The sequence below is a fragment of the Notamacropus eugenii genome, chromosome 5 (assembly GCF_028372415.1).
Source record: "Notamacropus eugenii isolate mMacEug1 chromosome 5, mMacEug1.pri_v2, whole genome shotgun sequence".
Taxonomy (NCBI): Eukaryota; Metazoa; Chordata; class Mammalia; order Diprotodontia; family Macropodidae; genus Notamacropus; species Notamacropus eugenii.
This window is the reverse complement of record NC_092876.1, coordinates 96,774,735-96,798,128: the sequence shown is the minus strand read 5'-3', so window position 1 is coordinate 96,798,128 and position 23,394 is coordinate 96,774,735. Positions and strand designations below refer to the sequence as shown.

Genomic DNA, 23,394 nt, shown 5'->3' with positions numbered 1-23,394 from the left:
AACACTTTACTCCAAACAACCCTGTGGCAGAGGTATTATTCCATTTTACAGATTTGTAAACAGACTTAAAGAGATAAGTGACTTGTGCAAGGTCACCCAGCTAGCATTAGAACTGGGACTCAAACCTGTATCTCTTGACTCTCTAAGTCCAGTGTTCTCTCTACTATGCTAATGCCCTTTCTACTTTGATCTCCCCTCCTTCTGGCCTCTTTCTTTCCTCCGTCCCAACCCTATGAGGGCCATGGGGCAAAACTGAGCCCAGGCCTTAGTGGGGTCAGATGGTAGTGGGAAAGGAGACCTTGACTGGGCAAAGGAGGAGAAGCAGAGAGAAAAGGGAGAGAGCTTTACCAGTTGCTACCTATGGCCCGCAATATCTCTCCCAGAGTCTCCTGTGGGAAGCAATGCTCTTTCTACCGTACCATGTAGCAGAAGATAGCATGCTAGAGTAGGCAGAGGGCTTGATTTAGAGTCTGAAAACTTGAGTGCAGATCCCAATCTGCTACTTATTACATGAATGACCCTAACCTCAGGTCTCTCTTCTGTTAACGAAAATTGAATTGTATGGTGTGTAGGGTCCTTTCCAGCTCTACGTCCTATGATCCTAAGAAGATTGACCATCCTCAGCCTGGCCCCAAGTAAGTGAGTTGGGCCAGACCATCACGGATGGTAGGGAAGTATTGGAGTCCAGTGTGGTGGAGGCGACAGCGGTATCGACCACAGGTCTTGGCATACTGCAGGAAGCGTGGTGCCCCAGGGAACAGCACATGATCTGCCAGCACAGTGGCACCAGTAGGCAGCAGAGCATGAGCTTCCAGGAGTTGCAGGTCCTTCAGGTAGCAGCGAGGCCGGTGCCCCAGTAGCACCAGTCCAGCCTGATGTAGTCTATATTGGGCCTTTAGGCGGGGGATCACCTCCTCAGAGCACCCCACAATCAGCTCCACCTGCCAGATAGGAACATGTGAGAAGAGGGACAGACAGGAGGAGGAGTGTAAGGAGGGAGAGGGGAAAAGAAATGCTGAAGAAGAAAGCCAGTCCTCCTCCTATAGGGGCTTCCTATATGGTCATCCCTCCTCTCATAGATGATGGAAACAGGGAACAAAACAGAAGAATAAAAGTTCTAATTCTAGCTTGATTAGTCATTTATACTGTGCACTTCAGTAAGTCTTTTCCCTTCTCTAAGCCTCAGTTTCCCCTTCTGTAAAAATCAGGTGGTTGAACAATATGGCTTTAAGGCCCTTTCCGCAGTAGATATTTGTTTGAGCTCTAATCTTCTGGCCTATATTCTGAGACTCCTTCCAGTGACCCTTACAGTTCTAACATTCTCCTGTTTTACTTTCACTGTTTCCTCTTACTCCCCAGGGCAGAAGCTCCCACTTTACAGGTTCGTGGGGAGGAGCAGCATAGGTGGGGAAAGCAGGAAAAGGAGGAAGAAGCCACATTAAAGCTGGCAGGGAATGACATAGACTGTTTGGGACCAGGAGAACTTGTAAACCAGGCTCCCAAGAGAAAGCAAGATGAAGGGGTAGAAAGGAACCTGACCTTGCACTCATCAAAGCCTGCCAGCCTGATGACTTTTTCTGCCACAGTTGCTGTCCGAGGGTCCATTTCAATAGTAAGGACCCGGCTGCCTGGAGGCAGGGCCTGAGCGATGAGCAAGGTAGCATAGCCACAGCGGGTACCCAGCTCTAGCACACACTCTGGAGCCTGTTGTGATACTAGGCGGGTCAGGATCTGACCTGAGAAGAGAACAAGCCACAGGCTGGAACTGGGGAGAAACAGAGGAAGGAAACTGAGTCCCTTGTTCTCAGGAAATCCCTGATTTGAGGGGGAATATACAACTCTTATCTTGGAAGAGCCTGGAGTCTGAGAAGGAGGTGGCTGCTTGAGGTCCTACAGCAAAGTAGTGGCATTTCCAGTATTAGAACCCAGACCTCCTCATGGCCTGTCCAAGGCATTTTCCACATCAGGGTTTTTAGCACAGCAGCATGGGAAAGAGCACTGGAACTGGAGTATGAGGACTGGGATCCCAGGTCTTCTGTCTGTGGGCAAGCACTTAAGTATCTCTGGGCCTCAGTTCCTTCCCTTTTTGGACTCTGATTTCTAAGCTCTCAACTTGAAATATTCTGACCCTATGAAATCTTATCAGGCTGGCTCCTAAGAAGGGCTTCTGACCTTTGAGAGGCCCCAGGTGGGCCAGGTACTCGCAGTGGCTGCTCCAGTGGTCAAAGGTGGCAAGGATGTGGCCAGGGTCTCCAGGCAGGGCATTAGTGAGCACATAGCTGAAGGCACGTTCCTCAGGCCGTCGTCCAGTCAAGCAGTCACGAATCCCCCGAAGTAACACAGCCCGGACCAGTAGCCGAAAGTAGTGGCGGTATCGGGCCAGCAGGGTCACCACCAGCGGCAGGAAGGCCAATGCAATGGCAGGAGACATGTTTTTGTTCCCCCAGGGTCCTACAGGAGGGAAAGGATAGGAGAGATAAGGGCACTCAGTGGGAACAAGAGCCACAGAATAACAGAACTGGTCCGACTTGTGAAGTCCGTTATGTGCCGACCTCCCTAGAAGGCGCCTGGCTGCTAGTGAATATTCTTGTTCTAGGGTTTAGGGCTGCAGACTCACCCCAAGGCCACACATTGAGCGAGGCCTGGAACCTAAGACTACTGACTCCAAACACAGAACTCTTCATTGTATTCCTAGATTTCCTAAATAAGTTACTTCTTCCCAAATTTGGGAACTTTGAGAAACACCATTTTCTACTCCCAGAAGGTGAAAAAAGTAAGTTAGGTAGTGTTGGGATTAAGGGCTTCCTAAAGCTCCTTCTTACCTGATCTGGACGTACAGGCTGGCACAGGGAATAGGACAGAAGTGGAGAAGCCCCAGGCTGGGGGAAATGGAGATGAGAAGTACACAGACAGATGCTCCAGGAAAGGCAGCCACTCACCTTCAATTATTAACTGTCACTTGAGAGTAGGAGCTCAGGTTACCCATAGGCCAGGTGGAAGCTAGAGCTGTTTCTCTGATCTCCTCCCACATCCCCAGGCTCTCTGCTTCCTGGTTTACCCCTAAGGACTTCAGGTATGGCCTGTCTGAACTCCTGGATCTTAATTTTTAGAAAATGGGGAGTTAGATCCAAATCATGGCTGCTGAAATCCATGGACCCCCTTTCCTGACAGTTCCTCTCCCAAAAGCTAGATTCAAATGTCCAACTCTCTTCTCCACATGAAAGAAGCAGCTTTAATGCTGGACCTGGGTTCAAATCTGGACTCTGCCCCTCAACTGATGTGTGATCTTGAGCAAATCACTTTTCTTCCTCATGAGGGGGTTGAACTAGATGATCTCTAAGGTCCCATTGAGCTAAAGCTATTAAATCATAGAATCTATTGATTATACTCTTAGAACTGGAAGAAATCTTAGTAGTCATCTAGACCTCCTCATTTTACAAATACAGAAACTCAGGCCTATATAGTCAAGTGACTTCCCCAAGGTTGGTAGTAAGTGATAGAACGAGAATCCGAACCCAGGCCCTCTGACTTCAAAGTCAGTGCTCTTTCCTGCAAGTTCTCCAAGGGTCCTTATTTGCTTTCTCCATTTTTCTGCAGTTGTCTGCATCCATTGTGCTGTTTCTTAACTAGGACTCAAGGTGTTCCTCATTTGGTGGTTAGTGATACACCTCTGAAAAGGGCCGTAACTGCATATTAGATCCCTTGTATTTGTCCTGGCAGACCAGTCCTAACAATTGCTCATAGTTGTTGGGTTGAACTGCAAAATGCTCTCTCCTTACTAGCACATTCTTCTCTTATCTTCAGTTCATATCTGTTTCTCCAGAACCATTTTAAATCTCTTCACCATCTCCTTGTACACCTTAAGTGACTTAAGAACTAGTTTCTAAACCTTCCCCAACATAATTATCTCTAGATTTCTGGCATATGTCCCATCAGGCTGTTTATGTAATATAGATATTGCCTTTCCTTCCTCTTTGTAAACCCTAGACAGTCTCCATTTTGTTCACAGCATTATTATATAAGCTTCTTTCAATACCTTCATCACGTTAGTAAACATGTAAACCCCTAACAATCCTCACTTAGTATCCAATCCTGCCCTAATTGTGCACCAGTTTTCCAAAAGTCAGCACTGCCATGGTGCTATTTCAATTGACCATCACAAAGAACAACAATCTCTATTTCAATGATACCTTCAAAGAATAACACATTAACAGTTGTCCTCTTTAAAAACCACATTAGAAAGAAAATCTTGCTGCTTAATCACAAAGTAGGAAATGGGATAAAAGGAAAACTTTGCAATGGATAACTGCAGTTCTAGAGCTTTAAAAAATAGACACGAAGACCCTAGACAAGCCCCTCACAATGTAGCATTGCATCCTCACACACTTTATTCATCATCCTCTAAAACTGCCCAAAGTTGAAAGCTCTTATGGATTAGCATCCACTCAAAGCTTCATTAATATTTTGCTTCACCTCTGAAATTCTGTGGTTTGTATTTAATTGGCAAATGAGACATTTCATTTTTTTGTTTCCATATCCTTAGTTGCTGGTATAGACTTAGCACATAGTAAGCTCCTGATAAATGCTCATTAAATTTAATTGAAGTGAGTAATTCATGAACCCCATCAATGTGTTTATTTCTATTAAAAATGTTTTACTGATATTTTTTAAACATCACTGTCACTTCCCAGAAAGTTCCTCCATATATATCCACCAATATAACCTCCCCTATAAAAGTAGTCAAGCAAAGCAAATCAGTACATGGCCATGTCAAAAAATATGACTCATTCCTCATTTGCTATCCCCTTCCTCTTTGATATAGGTGGGATGCATGCCTTGCCATCAAGTCTTCTGTAGTCCCTGTTGGTCCTTCTATTGATTTAAATTCTGTAGTCCTTCTGTGTTGTTTTCATGTATGTTATGGTCATCATGTAAATTGTTCTTTTGTCCTACTTACTATGCTCTATATCAGTTCACACAAAGTCTTATTTTCTCCACATTCTTTATATTTGTCATTTCTTTGGTATAACAGTATTCCATGACATTCATGTATTTTTTCAATAGCCTCCTAATTAATGTCTTTGCCTTAAACCTGGCCCCACTCCACACAGCTGCCAAAGTGGTTCTTCTAGAGTGAAAGTCTGGTCAAGCTCCCTTGATTTCCTGTGACTCTTAAGATCAAATATAAGTGCCTCTGTCTGGCAGTTAAGGCTCTTCATCTTCAGACCCCATCCAACCTTTCCAGCCTTCTTACATATTGCTCCCCTCCATGCACTCTATGCTCCAGACATACTGGCCTAGTTGCTATGACTCACACATAATACTCTTCCTCATCTCCATGCTTTTGCATTGTCTGTCTTCTTTATCTGGAATGCTCTTCATCTTTACCACTGTTTCTTTGAATCTGATTTTCTTTAAATTCCAGCTCAGGTACCTCCTTCTGCATGAGGCTTCTGGTAGGAGCAGTATTTGCTACTAATCTGGTTGGTCTTATTAGACCCTATTGTGCATCCAAGAACTCATTATATATGATCTAAGAAGACCCTGCCACATAGGCTAGTTTTTCCCTAGAAGGACAATAAAACCATCTTTGAAACTGAATTGGTCAAGGGCCTAAGGCTTGAACTCTGTATAACCCTTTCCTGATCACTAAGGCATAAAAACCCAGTACCTCAAGTATCAACTCTTCAGGTTTGACTGACTTCCCACTGCCTTTCAAGTCAACACCTTTCTGATAGGCCACACCATTCCTGGTAAATGTGCAAGTGAGAGGAGTTGCAATCAACGGAATCTTTTGTTGAATATACTTTCTATGTTATTGTGGAGTAAATGTCTGTATTTTAAAGGGACCATAGTCTAGGAGTCTCTCATTTTGTTCCAATCCTGAGGCTGAACCTCTGGACAGGGCTGATTCAAGCCTGGCCCGGAGCAAGTCCTGGTTCCCACAGCTACTTGTGCCTTCCTTTTCAGGGTTGCTTTGTACCTGCTTTTTATGTTAAGTACATATATATATATTTCTCTCTCCCCTATTAGAATGTAAGCTTCTTGAGGATAAGGATTTTTGACCTTTTTTGCTCCTTGAGGATATGCCCTTTGAGGGTAGGGATATTTATCCATTTTTATTTTTGTGCTAACAACTAGTACAGAGCCTGGCACATAGTGCTTAATGAATACTTGACTGATATATGGTAGTTTATTTAGCCATTCCCTTATTGATGGGTGCCCACTTTCCTTCTAGTTCTTTGCTGTTACAAAAAGTACTTCTGTAAATATATACATGGAACCTTTAGTAGTGTTATCATTGGATAAAAAGATATGTATAATCTAGTGAGTCTGTTAGTGTAGATTGAGAGCTGGCCTTGGAGCCAGCAAGATCTTGGTTCAAGTTTAGCCTCTAACATTGGCTGTATCACATCTTCCCAGTGCCTTCAGGCAACTCACTAAGACTATAAGTTGCAGAGAAGATACCAACCTACTCTAACTGAGGACTGTTGTTTATCCCAGAATTTCCTGTCAGTGAAGGCACAAGAATAGTCTCTATTCTTATGGTATAGATGGCTTGTGTTTTTTCTTCTTAACCAGAGGACACATTAGTTCAAAGCAAAAGATATGTAATTAAACAGCAAAACTAGTGACAGGATAGATCCACTCCACACACGGTGGCCGGATATTCTTCCTCTTCTACAACCCATGGCCTTCATTACATCTTATCTATGATATGGTCATCTCTTGTCCCCCTGAAGGCAGGGGCCTAGATCAGCTTCTATTCTGTCTCCCCCGGAATGAACACAGATTTGAGCTTCAGACACACTGATGGCTTAAATTTCTTAATCAAATAAGGCTATGAGCATCATTGACATGGGGGATTTAGTCATATGCCATGTTATGATAAAGAATAGGAGCCCAGACTGCTGAATTCAAGGAATTATCAATGTAAGAGCAGGAAGCAATCTTAGGATATATGATCTGAAATGCCAGACCTAGAAAGAATCTTAGAACAAAGAATGTGACAGCAGGGAAGGACCTTAGATCAGATAATGGGTATTCTGGGAAGATGGTAAGTAGGTCAGAAATTTCATCATTTTCCAAATTTCCTCCACAGACAGAAAACTGCCATGAAATGAACACAGAGTAGCAAAAATAAAGGGATAAAAGCAGTTGTTCTGATAACTTAAGAGAACCTCAGAAAAGACAAGGCCTCCAGGGGTTGAGGTTTGGCCTGAGTGAAGTATAGACACCTCCGGGCCAACTCCACTCAATCAACAAACAGCAGACCAGGCCTCCAGAAATTTCACCTCATGAACTTTTATTTCACAGTCTCAGGAACTTTTACCTCACAAAGAACAGACAGTTGAGTGGGGAAAGATTGAAAGACCCCCTACCTCCACCCCTGACCCCACCTGACCAGAAGTGATGGCAGGCTGTGGGAGGAGCAAGCACATGGCTGGTGAGTGCAGTATCGAAGGAGCAAGAAAATTTTGGGGACAGGGTGGCTGGGGGCCCTAACTGCTTCTTAGGGGAGAAGAGGAGTCCCTGAGGTTAAGCCCCTGGAGGGAATTAAGAAAATAACAGTATAAAGGACCTGAGGCCTAGGGCAACATTACCTCCCACTTGAGATTGAAACATGATTATAAAAAATAAGCAGCTAAAAATAAAACAAAATAAAACAAAAAAGAGTATGCAAAGGAAAAAAAGAACCATAGATAGATAATTTGGTGTGAAAGAAGATCTGGGTTCAGAGAAAGATAATAAGGTAGAAAAAGCCACTCCTACCTCAAAGAGTAACATCAAATGGTCACAATCCCAAAATGAGTTCTTGGAAGAACTTAAAAAAGAATTAAAAAATCAAATAAGAGAGATCAAGGGAAAAATAAGAGAAAAAATAAAATTATTAAATAATTACAAATAAATAAAATCATGAAAAGAATCTTAACCAATTGGAAAAAGGGCCTAAAATCTTAAGGAAGAAAATAACTCCTTGAAAACTAGAATTGAGCAAGAGAAATCAAATGACATTATAAGACACCAAGAAATAATAAAACTAGAAAAAATAGAAGAGAAATGAAATATCTCATTAGAAAAACAACTGATCAGGAGAACAGACTGGGGAGCCAGGCTACCTGCAAGTTATGATCAAAAAAAGTTCTTTCTTTGGATGTGGATAGCATTTTCCATCTTGAGTCTTTTGGAATTGTCTTGGATTACTGTATTGCTGAGAAGAGATAAAGCAATCTTAGATGATCATTGCAGTGTTACTGTTACTGTTCTCCTGGTTGTGTTCACTCAGCATCAGTTCATGTAAGTCCAAGTTTTCCTGAAATCTGCTTGCTCATCATTTCTTATATTACAGCACAATGGTATTCCATTACATTTATATACCACCACTTGTTCAGCCATTCCCCAATGGATGGGCATCCCCTAAATTTCCAATTCTGACACCACAAAAAGTGCTGCTATAAATATTCTACATGTGGGTCCTTTTGGCAGAGGAACTTTTAGAGGACTGTGTAGGTTGAGATTTGGAGGGTGGGAGGAGAAGGGGGACTTTTGGAGGGATGGATGAAATGAGGAATGGGAGGGTGAGGGGAGAAGATAAGGTAATAGGGACAGGGTAAAAGAGAGGCTGAGAGAAAATGGTAAAAATAAGATGGAGAGAAATTCACAAATAGTAATTCTAACTTTGAATGTGAATGGGATGCTTACAGCAGTTCTCTTTGTGGTGGCAAAAAACGGGAATTGCAGGAATCCCCATCAACAGCAGAATGGCTAAACAAGTTGTGGTGTATGGTTGTGATGGAAATGCTACTATGTTATGAGAAATGATGAGCTCAATGATCTTAGAAAGGGATGGAAAGACTTGCACGAAATGATGAGGAAGCAGAACCAAGAGAACATTGTATACAGGAATAGCAATATTGTTTTAAGAATGACTTTGAGCAACCAAATCACTTTGACTATTATAAATACACAAATAAAGGCTATATGAAGATGCTATCTATATCTAGAGAAAGAAATGATAAATAGAAGTAGGTAGAGAATAATTTTACATATACATATATATACCTATTTGTGTCCAATAGTGGCCATCTCTAGGGGGGGAGGGAAGAAAAAAAAGTAAAATGAAAGCAATTTACATGATAACTTTATTGTATACTTGGAGGGAATAGCAAGTTGTTTCATGTGCAATGCTTATTTTGTTCCATGAATCGAAAATAAAACAAATTTTTTAAAAGATCAGATAATGTGGTCTGAATTTGCAAGTCCACTAAAACTTGAACATCTCTTTCCACAACAACTGTCTAGTCATTTCACTCCCATCCTGCATGTCAACTGATTTTTTTCTTTGTAAAAATGTTTTTATGTCTTTTTACATCACCATAATATCCCCTGGTATCCTTCCCCCCTCTTCCTCTCAAAGAGCCATCCCATACTACACATATTAAAAAATAAGGAGAATAATCAGCAAAACTGATCAATACATTGAAAGATTATGAAAATATATACAGTATGTGCAATGTAGCACACTTGTGAACCTCCCACCTCTGCAAAGGAGGCTGCTGAATTTCATGTCTTGATGCCATTCAGCAATGTTGGTATTAAAAAGATATGCCTTTGATTCCATGGAAAGGTTGGGGTCGTTAATGAGGCTTTGTGGTTTTTCAAAGGCAAACCCTCCCGCTCCCCTCACATCTTCTTCAGTTCTGGGCTCAATTCATTGTCTATCTGGTCTGACCAGATATACACTCTCATAGATAAGCTCCATAAGTTTCCCATTCAAATGCATGTCATAATCTTCATTCATTTGCTCTTTCTTGTGTGAATGGCCAGGCCAAACTCTTTTCAGTAGTTGCACAACTTTTCCAGGAGGCTTTGCAATATTCTAGGCATTGTGCATACTAAGGCAATGAAAATAATGCCATCCATAAATAGGAATGTTAGGAGGATTTTATTATCCACACAGAAATCTCTTCATCATGGACTCTGCAGGAGAGCTCTTTCTTCGTAGTGGTGAGCACCTTTATAGAGCATTTCCTTGTTTTATGCTTTGCTTAATGTTTATGGTTAGTGTTATTATTTCTGTTACATCTTTCAAAGAATCTTGAGTGATTTTTTATGTATAGATGAGTGATCCTTTATTGGAAAAGATCCTTTAAAGCAATATTTTGCTATCCTGATTCAAATGCTTTTGTTTAACGAATGAACAATAAAGACAGTGAGATCTTGTACTCCCTACAGATTTCAGTTAATTTCAAAATGGTAAAGATATGTGCCATTATTGAATGTTATCTGCAAAAGCCTTCTGCTTACTTTACCCAAGAAATGACCATTTTGAAAATTAGAATTGTTGACCAAAAAAAGACTGAGACAATAAAAAATATTAAAACTCATTGTAAAATTAAAAAAAGAAAATATAAGAAATACAATATAAAAATTGACCCTGTGAAAAGGGCAAGGAGAAAGTTAAAAATTATCAGAATATCTGAAAATCTGAACCAGAAAAAGAGCCTGGATACCCTATTTCAGGAAGTAATAGCCTAGAACTCTTGAGAACCAGAATGAAAACTAAAAATAGAAAAACCCACTGGTCACCTCCCATGAAAAAAAATGGAAGCTACCAGGAGCATCAGACCCCAAATCTAGAGCTTCTAGGTCAAAGAAAAAAATCCTACAAGTAGTCAAAAAAAGGAGTTCAATACTGAGATCTATAGTGAGAATCACATAATACTTGGCAACGTCACCACAAGGGGAGGAGAGGTTGCAATATGATATTGACAAAGAAAGAAGATAAAAGGCTTATCATCAAGAAGAATCTATCCAGCAAAATTAAGTGTAATCCTACAGGGGAAATGGAACTTTCACGAAATAGAGGATTTCCAAGCACTGCTGCTGAAAAGAGCTGAACCCCAGTGGACATGCTGAAATGGAAACCTGGGAGCCACCAGAAAGGCGCATACATTTGGTTCACTGCTAAAAACCCAGTCTCTCATTCTGTAGAGCCGGAAAGGTGATGCAGCGGGCAGTGCTCTGGCCCCGGAGTCAGGAAGGCCTCGGCCACTTCTTGCCTCAGTTTCCCCCACTGTAAAACGGGGATCAAGTACAAGGGTTGTTGTGAGGATTAAATAATATTTGTAAAGCAGTCCAATCGGAGCTGGGGGAGGGGAGCCAAGGGAGTCCTACTAATAAAGTTCATTACATTTGGACTGGAAACAACTCGTTACCGAGCTGGGAGTCATCCCTAAACTGGCATGTATGTCAGTCAGTCCATGGAACAACGATCAAAGTTAAATCGGAACTGAGCAATAAAAGGGAAAGATGGCAAGCAATGAAAATAACCCCAACTAGACCTATTTAAAGAAACTGTTGATTCTGACATGAGATATGAAATGAGATGTCAACTGGTTACGATCATTTTAAGTACAACCAGCCAGCAGTCACTGCTTTGAGACCAAAAGCGCTTCAAAGACACTTTCCTTGGCAAGCACGAAGACTAAATTTACAGAGTGCCATCCAGTAGGCACCATCTGTCCAGTCTGCCGGGAAGCGCAGCTCGAGAGCAGGGGGATCACCTCCCAGACAGGAGCGGGTGACGGGCAGGCTCCCCAGACGCTTCCCTTTTTTAGCTCCAGGTCCGTAACGACTTCGCAGTTTAAGGCGGGGCCGGCCTGAATGTTTTCAGGTCAGGCCTCTGGGCAAGTGCTGCCAACTCCCGGGCCCAAAGCTTGGCTTACCGGAGCGGGCACGAGCACCGTGGCACGGAGCGCACGGCGGCGCGGGGGGTACGGGTGAGGGAATCTAACGGGTATTAGCAAGCGCCTGCCGTGTACAGGGAATCCTGCTAGGCGTCGGAACATACATATTACATACGCACATACACGCACGAGAATGTACACGTCCACACATAATCTCGCGTTCTTGCCCTCGCTCTTAAGGAGCTTAGCTTCCTGGAAATGGGGGAGGCCTTGTGGAGGAGGTTTCGCGTGAGGGGGGCGCTGTTTGCGAGGGGCACGGACGCCCTCGGTCTCCCAACTCTCAACTTGCCGGGATAGGGCCTCACACCCTGGGCCGTTGTGCCCCAGAAGAGGCGAGGTGGACGCCCACGAGTGGGACGAAAGGCGAAGGGCCACCTCCCCACCCCCACCCCACAGCTTCGCAGATCCTCCCGTCCCCTGCTCTGACGTCACACGAAACTGGGGCTCACACCGCCCAATTCCTACTGGCTGCCCCGGAGCACGTGGGCTTCGGGGAAACAGAAGAATAAAGCGCTTCCTAAGGACTCCTGGCAGGCTAGTGGGATGGGGAGAACAGAAAGAAGAAATAAGATCCTCCTATTGGCTTCTGGTTGTCACGTGGCAACTAGCGGCCCAGGGGCCTGTTATTGGTTGCGCGTGTCACGTGGTCAGGGAGTTAGGGATTGTCATCGGCTTCCCAGAGACACAAGGGAAGAGCAAGAAGCCGCTTGATTTAGATCCTGAGGAGGGAGGAGAGCCCCGAGGAACGGAAGCATTCTATTGGTTGCTCGAGTGTCACATGGCTGTAGGGCTGTCACATGAAAGTGGGGGCAGGGTGAGCCGAGGTGGGGAGGGTCCAGGCGAGTTTCCGGGACCGGAAGCAGTTTGCCTGCTGGTTCTGCCTGCTGCGGTGGCGGCGGCGCGGCCGGTGGGAGCCTGCGGGCCGCGGGCGCGGGTCATGTGACGAGAAAGAACCCCTGTAGGACGCCGATCCTCCAGACCTGAGCTCCCGGAGCCGGCCCCGGCCATGGGGTGCTGCTATAGCAGTGACAACGAGGACTCGGACCAGGTGCGACCGTGGTGGGGAGGGATGCCGGGAGTCGCCGAGGGGTCCTGGGGAGGCCTTGAGGGTCTTGCGGAGCTGGGCCAGCTGAGGGAATAGTCTGGGGACGGTCCTGAGAAGTTGTGTGTGTCCGTGTGTGGCCTTGGGGATGAGGGTCTGGAGGAAGAAGGGAGTGATAACTGGCATGGATTTAGGGTTATCAGTCTCCTTATTACTGATCGCTGGGGGAAAGATTTAGGGGCCTGGGGAGGAGGATTAGGCTCTGGAGGACTGTGGGAACTGAAGGGGATCCCTGTGGTCCTGGAAGGAAGGGTGCGGGGGGAGCTTGGAAGGAGAGGCAGTAGAGAGCGTGAGGGGGTGGGGTGTGGACTAGGGCTAGATGTGGAGGGGGAAGGACCCTGGGTGGATTTGTTTGGAGAGATGGAGGTCTGGAGGAAGCGGGAGAAAGAGAGGCTAGAGATGGGGACTCTAGGACTGAAAAGAAGGAGAAAGCCGCATTTGTGGATTGTGAAATGTTAGAAAGTAGAAAAGGAAGCAAATGGAAGAAAAGGGACCAGTGATATTGTGGGGTGGTGGAGTCAAGACCCCGAGAGATTGGAGGTGGGAGGGGAGAGGCTCCTGAGTGAAGGGATTATAGCACGCTCTCCTGACCTAATAACCAGGAGAGCGTGCTAGGGGGTGGGAAGGGATTGAACTCCTTCTAGGTAGTACTTTTCCAATCTTCATTTTTTCTGTAGTAATAATAGCTCCATTTATATCGTCTTTCACTTCCGTTTTCCTATTTTGTCATCATTACAACTCTGAGAAATCGGAAAAACCAGTAAACAAGGGCTCAGGAAACCTAACCTCCTATTCCTATTTATCTCTGCCTCTCTTCTGAATGTATTTTATGACCTCCAGGCCCTCTCTCAGTGTTTTCTGGGTTCTTCCCTGCTTTTGGTTCATTTTCTTCTCTTCCTAGACTTGACTCTCTACTTAACCAATATAACTGTACTCTTGTCTTTTTCTTTGGAATCCCCTGTCCTCTTGTCCTCCTCACAACCTCATGTCTTGCCAAACCCTAACATTGGGTTATCTTTACCATCTATCTTCCCTGCTCTTACTTAACCCCTAACTGCTCTCACCTGGGCTTTCGCGGTCATCATTGTGTTCAGTTGTATTTCAGTCCTGTTCGACTCTTCCTGTTCAATCCCTTTTGGGATTTTCTTGGTAAAGTTACTGGAGTAGCTTGCCATTTCCATCTCCAGTTCATTTGACAGATGAAAAAACTGAGGTGGACAAGGTTAAGCGACTTGCCCAGGGTCAGACAGCTAGTATGTGGGGCTGGGTTTGAACTCAGGTCTTCCTGACTCCCAGCCCACTGCACTATTCACTTCACCACCTAGCTACGCTTGGGGCTGCCATTGCTGAAAAGCAATCTTTTGCCCTTTCCCAATAGACTTTTTATCACACTTCCCACAGCGGTTGTTTTAGACTTGTTTTTCTCTTCAAGCCTCCTAAGCCATTCCCTCCCTCTCAGCAAAGGACCTCCTTATCATACTCTACTGAGAAAACAAGTCATTCACTATAAATTCTCTCTTTCCCTTTCTGCATTTCAAAACCCTTTGTTTATTCTCCCTCTTACGTTCATTTTTTTTTTCTGTCCCTACTGAATCTCCTAAGCTAACTGTTGGTCTTGTACCCTTGATCCTATCTCTCTTTCCTCTGACAGATTGCCCCCTTAATCATCTCATCTCTAAGTCTCAATCTCATCCTATCAGTTGTCTCCTTCCCTGCTGACTACAAACATGCCCACATCCTTAAAAAACCTTTACTCACCTCTCCTCTTATCTCATGTTATAATTCTCCTCCTTTCCTCAGCTAAATCTCTAGTAAAAGCAATGTATAATCACCATGTTGACTTCTTTCCTTTCACAAAGCCCTTTAACCTGGCTTCCAACCTTATCATTCTATTAAAACTTTTCAAAGATTCCCAGTGATAAGAATTTCTTAATTGCCAAGTCTCATGACTTTTTCTCTGTCATTCTTCTTGACCCATTTGGATTGCTCCCTCTTGGGTGTTCTTTCTTCCTTGGATTTTCCTGACACTAATCTCTCATGCTCTCCTATCACCCACAAGTGCCTTTGCTGAATCACATATGGCTCATCTTCTACTTTGTGGGTGACAACTGAAAGCTCTGTTTTTGCCTTTCCCTACCTTATATTCTCTCTCAGCTATACCCATCAGCAACCAGGTATGGGTTCAATTAAATGGCACATCGCTATTCGGGTGACTTTCCAGATCTATATATCCAGGCCTAGTCTCTCTCTTCAGGGCCAATTTCTTATCTCTAATTGCCATTTAAACATTTTCAACTGGATGTTCCTAGACATCTCAAGTTCAGCATTTTCAGGAAAAAAAAAACCTCCTTGTCTTTACTTACCCATTCCCCCACCTTCTACTTCCTAATATTCCTGCTTCTGTCCGCAATATCTATTCCATACTTCCCCTCACCCAGTGCTGCCAACCTCAAGGTCTTCCTTAGCTCTCTCTCACCCCACATATCCAATTCATTATCAAGTCTTGTGTTCATTCTACCTCCACATCTTTTGTTCCTTTCTCTCTACTCATACTATAATCACCATAACTATTTCTTCCAGTCAAATGTAAGTTCGACTGAAGGGACTGTTTTATTTTAAAATCTGTATCCCCAAGACCTAGCACAGCACCTGAAACATAGGAGACCTTTAATAATGCTTGTTCAATGAATAGAGCTGATAAGGGGCAGAACTGAAAAGGTTATTCAGTTCTCCTGATTTCTAGGCCAGAATATCCATCACAGAAGCATTCAGATATTATTTTAACGTCCTCCTCCATGAAAGTTCATAAATAATTTTATGAATAAAATAGAGATTGTGGGTTAGGGAGATGGGAAGTGGTTATAGGAGCAAAGCAGGAATGTGGGAGCAGAGAAAGTGAATTTAGAGGGACAGGAATCTGGAGGGAAGTGGAGACCAAAGAGAGTTGCTTCATTCAACAAAGGGAACTGTGCTGTGTCTTGGAGAAGGACTTGAACAGAAAGAATAGCCTAGGGCTGAGGCCTATGATGTTTGGTCCAGGGTATGGAAGATGTGGGGTCTGAGACTTGAGAGGGGTAGAAAAGCATTGGAGAACTGAAGCTTGGATAGAACAGACAAGTTCAGACAGCTGATTCACAATAAGTGCACTCAGGAGTGCTCTCCGAGGTTCAGTGAAGATCTCTCCCTTTGGACATCATCCCCTTCCTCATCCTTATCCCTTAAGCCAGAATTGAGTATTATTTATGAGGCAAAGAGTAATGTTGTTTGGTTTTTTAAAAATATATAGAATGGCACGCATTTATTCAGCACTGGGACAAATGCTGAGGGTACAAATTACAGTTCCTGCTCTCAAGGAGCTTACAATCTGTATGAGGAGAGAACAAGCAAACAACCCTCCACAAAATCAGTCTGTCTCTCTCGGAAAGGCACTAAGATTAAGGAGCACTGGGAAAATACTGAGAGTATTGAGATACTATCAGGCTTTGAATGTCATCATTCTTGATATAAAGAATTGCATTTATGATAAAAAAAAAGTCAATTGAACCAGCATAGGAGAGACCTAGATTAATAATAACTCACATGGACACATTCCCAGCATTTTATCAGTGACAAATTCCAAAAGTCTGAAAGTTTGGAACAAAGACAATGATGGGGGCCTGCAATGATCAGACTATAGCTAGAGTTTTGTGATCAATTCTAGGTGCTAATTTTTAATAACATATATGAAGTGTATCTGGAGTTGGATAGTGATAGATCTGAAAGTCATGTCATGCAGAATGGTTGAAGAAACCAAGAATATTCAGCCTGGGGAAGAACTTAGGGGGAAACATGATTTGGGGCTGAGAGAGCAGGCTTATTCTGTGTTCTCAAGGATCCTGTCCTCACCAGGGCCAATGACTTCCTGCTGGGGAAGTAGTTTGTGGTGATATTTGATAGGATGATTGGTATAGACGCCTTGAATCCTCACTTAAAATAATTGATGGGTATGATCTAGTGCTGCCTCTCTGAAGTATGCCTGGGCTCTACTTAACATGGTCAGTGAACATTTATGTGCCAAGCACTGTGCTAAGTTCTGGAGATACAAAGAAAAGCAAAAGACAGACCCTGCCCTCAAGAAGCTCACAATCTAATGGAAAATTACACCTCAAAGGAAGCTGGGGAGGAGGGTACCCACCTTCCAGAGTGGCTGGCCTGGACACTCTCCTCTCAGAGGAGTGCTTTGTTCTTCTCAGAGGGAAGAAAGGGCCCCAGGGTATGGAGTACTGATGAGGAGTGAGTTCCAGGCTTGATGTGATCTTGCAGAATGAGCTGATTCCTGGGAGCATGATGAAGTTGAGAGGAGTGCAGTTTGGTGGGAATGACCTACTGTCACACAGAGGCAATCACAACCACTTCCTTACTATATAAGCTACGAGAAACTACTAAGGGCATCCCCCTCACTGCATTAAAAACCTTTGGCGCCTGCCAAAGGATCATAAAATTGGATTTGCAAAGAACATTAGAAATGCTTAGTAAAAATAATGTTGAAGTATCAGGAGACATGGGTTCATATCCTGATTCTAATATTTAATTGATATGTGACAAGGTAAGCCTCTCTGATCCTGGTTCTTTATCCTTATCTGTAAAATGGGAATGAATATCTGCACTACGTACCTCACAGAATTGTTTTGGGGAAAGCAGTTTTAAAACCTAAAAGCTCCAGAAATGTGAGTGGTTATTATTTTGTTTACACCCACCCCCTTGATCAGTGAGGAAATGTAGGTGCACAGAGTGGAAGTGTAGCTGAGCTTTGATTCAGGAAATCCAAATTGCTCAGGCAGTGATTCAAGGAATCTTTTCCCATTAGCTCCAGCCTTATCCTCAACTTTTAGATTTAGAACTGGAAGGGTCTTGAGAGGTCATCTAATTCAACCTTACCTTTTAGCTGAGAAAACTAAGGCCTGAAAAGGTATGAATTAACTGGCTCAGCTCCCATTGGCAGTAGTAAGTAGCAGAGCTGAGATTACAAGGTGAGTTCTTACTGCTTTGAGCCAACCTGATCCTCTCTGTCCTTAGTCATCCAAATATGTCTTCAGTGGTCCCACCTCTGGGCTGTTTGCCTGTGCTGTGTGTGCCTCTGATCTGGAGTGTCTCACCTCTATCTATCTGAATTCTACTCTTACCCCACTTAAACTCCTGTAGAGGCCTTTCTTTACTATTCCAGAATGCAGTAAAGTCTCTGAGTGTCCCTAGCATTGGTTTAATGTTTAACGGAACCCCACCTCATCCTGTGCTCCAAAACTTGAGTTTCATGGATTTCAAGTCAACAAGAATTTATTAAGCACCTGCTATGTGGCAGATACTGTGCTGAGGGCTGGGGATACAAAGAATGGCAAAAAGAGTGGAGCTTCCAGGGAGCTCCCAATCTAACGAGGGAGGGGCATGCAAACAGGGGTGTACATACTAGGTATCTGCAGGATACATTGGAGGTAATCTCAGAGGGAAGGCGCTGGTATGAAGGGTAATTGGGAAAGGCTTCTTGTAGGCAGATTTTCTCTGTAACATTAAGGAAACCAAGAAGTGATGGGGAGGGAGAGGATTTGAGGCATGAGCAGACATCCACTGAAAATACATGGTGTACAGCCCTGGATCCAGTGTCACTGGGTCTCAGAATATACGGAAGAGAGTAAAGACAAGGAAGAGAGGAAGGGGCCAGGTAATGAAGGGTTTTAAAAGTCAGATAAGGGATTTTATATTTGATCCTGGAGATAATAGGGAGCCATTAGGAGAGTGACCTTGTTAGACTTATACTTTAGGAAGATCAGTTTGATAGCAGAGTGGAGAATGGACTGAGTAGGGAGAGATCTGAGGAGACCCACCAGAAGGCTTGGCATGAGGTAAGGGCCTACATCAGGGTGGTTAGCAGTGTCAGAGGAGACAAGGAAGCATATTCAAAAAGTGTTAGAAAGGTAGACAGGCTTTGGTAACTGATTGTTTATGGGGGTGAGTGAGGAATCAAAGATGATACTTGGGTTTCATACTTGAGGGACAGGGAGGATGATGATGTCCTTAGGAAGTTAGCAAGAGGAGAAGGTTTGGAAGGAAAGAAAATGAGTTCAAATTTTGATGTGTTGAGTTTAAGATGTCCAAAGTATATTCAGCTGGAGATGTCCGGTTGGAGATGTGAGACTGGAGGTCAGGAGAGATGTTAGTGCTGAACACATAGTTCTGAGAATCACCTACATGAAGATTATAATTGAATCTATGGGAGCTGATGAGATAACCCATAGTAAAGAGGGAGAAAAAGGCCCAGGACAGAGCTTTGGAGGATACCTATGGTTATCAAGTATGACTTAGATGAATGTGCAGCAAGGAGGCAGAACAGGATTGGTCAGACAGGTAGAAGGAAAACCAGGAGAGAGCACTATCACAAAAAAATTAGGAGAAGAGTATTAAGGAGAAGGTGATCTATAGTGTCAAAGGTTCGAGAAAGATTGAGAAGTATAAAGATTGAGAAAAGGACATTTAGATTTGGCAATTAAAAGATTGGTAACTTTGGAGACATGTATGGGGAAGGCATCTGAATGATGTTCTTGGTGAACATCTGAGGAAGTTCTTGGTGAATGACTTTTCACCAAGTGAAATGTGAGGTAAACTTGAAAGGATAAAAAATTTTGGAAAAACTAATGAGTTGGATAATGGATTGATTTGGGAGATGTAAAAGTATTGCCTTGCAGCAGTGAGGGCCCAAGTGAGAGTATGTAGTATCAATTTGTAGGGAACTCAGTCAGCATGGTTTTGCGATTTTTCTCCAGTTTCATTCCATATCATAAATAGGAAAAAAAGGCAGTGGAGAGTGGGAGTAATTCAGGGCTAAGGCTTGACAGGACAAGATTAGTGACAGGATAAATAGGCAAGGTAGAGGAGGGACAGTATAGACTTGACCTAGTTCATAAAGGAGTCAATGGAATGGAAGAGTGTAGCCAGTGCAGAGGGGATGACCTGGGAAAGAATTAAGGGGTAGAAGAATTGGAGGTTATATAGAGTGAGGATGAAGAACAGAGTTGTAGCTTATAAGGCAGAGATCGAGGTAGAATGACAACTGATTATGAATAAATACATATGTCTTGGCTCCCTGAGTGGACTATGTTAAGAGTTGGATAGGACTGTAGTTCTGCTTTATTTTATAGGTGAGGAAACAGGTAGAGAAAGTGAAGGAATTTGACTAATGTCATGTGAGAGGGAAAGGATTAACCTCATTAGGTAGGGTCCTACAAAGGGATGGACTCAATATGTATGTTCTTTTTCATGGTTTGATGGCCAGAGTTCTTAGGATCACAGAATTGTAGAGTGATAAGGAAACTTAGAGTTCATGTTCTCCAACTTTTACCTGAATAGGAATTCTCAACAAATGATCATCTAGGTTCTACTTAAATTTCTCTAGTGACAGAGAACTTACACCCTCATGAATTCAATTCTACGTTAATTATGAAACATCTTATTCTATTTTTGGACAGCCCTTATTGTTGGGAAGCTTTTCCTTATATGAAGCCAGTCTCCCTTTGCAATTTCCACCCACTAGTCCTACTTATGCCTTCTCTAAGCAGCAGAAGCTTGCTTCCTCTTTCCTATTGCAGTCCTTAAGTATAGATAAGGAGATAAAACATTTAGTAACCTGTGTGTCTGTCTGTCAGACAGACAGGCAGGGAATACAAGTACTTGCAGTGAAGACAGTCCCTAACCTTAAGGAGCTTACATTCTAATGGGGAAAAACAAGAGGGAAGGGAAATGGCAGTAAGAATGTGGTAGTGGGTCAGGAAGGGCCAAGGAGGCTCATGGGGGCGGGGGTGGGCAGGTGGGGGGTGGGGTGGGGGCGTGGTATAGATGTTGGCCAGGAGTGCAGGTAGCATAATGAGGAAGGGAGATGCAAAACTCTGAGCTGGACATTTCTTAGGTTATAGAAAGTAGGAGAGAAATTTTGGTGGAGGGGAGGGGTTGAGGTGGGAGGGACCATGAAACTGTCTTCAGGTATCTGAAGGGCTGTTATGTAGGAGGAGGATTAGACATCTTCTGTTTGTCTCCAGAGGGCAGATCTAGGAGCAGTGGGGGGAGTTGCTTGAGGAAGATTTCTTAACTTCCTCAAAGCACTGGCCCAATGGGCAGCCTGAGGAAAGAGTCACTGGAGGCCTTGAAGTAGAAGCTTGGTGATCTTTATCAGGGATCTGTTCTGCTACAGATTGAATTGGCTTCCCCCCAAGACACCTTCCACCTTGGAGATCGAGGACTAGCTCAGATTGGGGGTATCATAGCCAAATGGAATTTGGGGGTAAGGAGAAGTTGAGGCATTTTGTGTACTTCATGTCCAATTTGGTGCTGACCTTTCCCTGTTCCCATTTAGGATCGAGAAGAGCGGAAGCTACTTCTGGACCCCAGCAGTCCCCCAACCAAGACCCTAAATGGAGCAGAACCCAACTACCACAGCCTGCCTGCAGCCCGTACAGATGAGCAGGCCTTGCTGTCTTCTATCCTTGCCAAGACAGCCAGGTCAGAGTGGAAGGCTAGTCTATTCCAGCCCCCTTTACCTATAGGATAAGGAATACCATCCTGGTTTTGTGTTCAGAAATCTTGCTTTAGAACCTAAGGAACTCCCTGGGGAAGTGTGGGAGAGGAAATTAGGCCCCTATTTCCATTTCCCACCCAGGCTAGAGAAATCTAGTATGTGTAATGGAGGTCTTTCCAGTCCTTTGTCACCCTCCTTTGACTGATGCATAAATAAATTGGGGTGAATTGTTGGATTCCCCATAGAGATTCCAGGATCTTTTCATCCATTTTTAGCCAGCTTTGCTGAAGTCTCAGTTATCTTTTTCCCCAGCAACATCATTGATGTATCGGCAGCAGATTCCCAGGGCATGGAGCAGCATGAATACATGGACCGAGCGAGACAATACAGGTGAGGGGAATAAGGAACAAGGTAATATAGCTTCCTTTCTAGTCTCTCTGTCCCCTCTGCCCCAGGCTCTGAAATCTCTGACTCCTTAGCTCTGTAGTCTTCAGATGACTGAGTGAGTCAGTTAATCTGAGCCCTTACCTGTAAAATTAGGAGTTAGACTAGATCTCTGCCAAGTTCCTTCTAAGTCTTTGAAAACGAATTGTCTGTTTGTTCCTCCCACCACCACAGGAATGAAAATAGGCCAAAAGAAGTTAAGATTTTCATGAGGTCATACAGAGTTGAGCTGATAATGGAACACTCACTGGTCTGCTAAACTGCAGGACAGAAGCTAGATTTATCCCATTTCCTGATTGTGGAAGAGAGTGATGAGGAATACAGAGAACCTATGCCTTCTCTTGTGCTCCTCCCCTATAGTACCCGCCTTGCTGTCCTGAGCAGTAGCTTGACTCACTGGAAGAAGCTGCCACCACTGCCATCACTCACCAGCCAGCCCCACCAAGTGCTTGCCAGTGACCCTGTCCCCTTTGCAGATTTGCAGCAGGTGAGGTCATGTCTTTCACTTTTTTCTTCCCTTATGTAGGTCAGCTCAATTCTTGCCCTCTGATTAACTCCACCCAAGGTGATTACCCTTTTCTCTCTGTGCTTTTCCAGCCTGTTCCAATTTCCTTGGGAATATGGTTAACAGTTTAGGTGTTATTAAATTAGGGGTATTTCCTTCTTTTGGGAGTTTTCTTCCTTGGTAGCGTTTGGGAGGTGGATAGAGAGAAGAGAAGGGGATAGTACCATCAATGAGGGGGAGACAAATGACTGAAAGAGGGATATCATGAGTCCTGGCTACACTATACCCTGCCCCTCTCCCCTCTTTGTATTTTATTTTTTTCTTTTTGGAAACAATCCCTGTCCCAGTGTTTTTCTCATGTGACTTACGTTGTTTTATTCACTACTCTACCAGACAGTATTTGTCTGTATTTTTGTAACTGCCTTTTTCTTGTAACTTTAGGTCTCCAGAATAGCTGCTTATGCCTACAGTGCACTTTCTCAGATCCGGGTCGACGCAAAAGAGGAGTTAGTCGTGCAGTTTGGTGTCCCATGAGGACAATTTCTGGAGATCTCTCCCTTGTTCCCGCCTTCCTTTCCCCTTATTTCTTCGTGCTTGTACAGAAACCTAACTTACTACTAATCACAGAGGAGAATCTACAACAGCAGTCCAGAGGTGTTTGGGGGCTTCATGTTGATCCACGATGAGTTCCCAAGAAGCCTTTGTGGCCCTGGCTGAATACTTTGTGGGGAGGATCTATGATGGTTTTGCCACTTGGGGGGTGGGGGGGAGGCAGAGCTAGAGGAGTGGGAAGATAGGGATTTGGATGTGAATTATTTCATGATTGGAGTGGTGGGTAGGAAGAGATTTGGCTTCCTTGAGATCACCCTTCTGTGTTGGGGCTTGAACTGATATTAAGGGTCTAAGAACTAAATTGGTTGTTTCTATTTCTCACACCCAGTTTTTACATATTTGATCCTTTAATTTTATTTGTTTTTGTTTGCCACCCTCCATAAAGGACATCTATCCATCCTGGCTCCAGCCCTTCTGTCCTTTTCCTTACCCTACCCACCTC

General features: G+C 43.8%; 2 protein-coding genes across 2 annotated transcripts; one reads left to right on the top strand and one right to left on the bottom strand.

The window, feature by feature from the left end:
• Positions 1-532: 532 nt before the first annotated feature.
• On the bottom strand, positions 533-2,591 carry TOMT (transmembrane O-methyltransferase). Its single transcript, XM_072610314.1, has 3 exons — positions 2,173-2,591; positions 1,540-1,736; positions 533-941 (listed from the first exon to the last, which is right to left on the bottom strand). Exons 1-3 carry the CDS (start codon positions 2,429-2,431, stop codon positions 621-623), a joined length of 777 nt encoding a protein of 258 aa, XP_072466415.1. The 5' UTR covers positions 2,432-2,591; the 3' UTR covers positions 533-620.
• A 9,361-nt stretch (positions 2,592-11,952) lies between these two features.
• On the top strand, positions 11,953-23,354 carry LAMTOR1 (late endosomal/lysosomal adaptor, MAPK and MTOR activator 1). The gene is made up of 5 exons (XM_072610313.1): positions 11,953-12,798; positions 21,230-21,375; positions 21,704-21,781; positions 22,196-22,322; positions 22,782-23,354. Exons 1-5 carry the CDS (start codon positions 12,757-12,759, stop codon positions 22,872-22,874), a joined length of 486 nt encoding a protein of 161 aa, XP_072466414.1. The 5' UTR covers positions 11,953-12,756; the 3' UTR covers positions 22,875-23,354.
• The last annotated feature ends 40 nt before the right edge of the window (positions 23,355-23,394 follow it).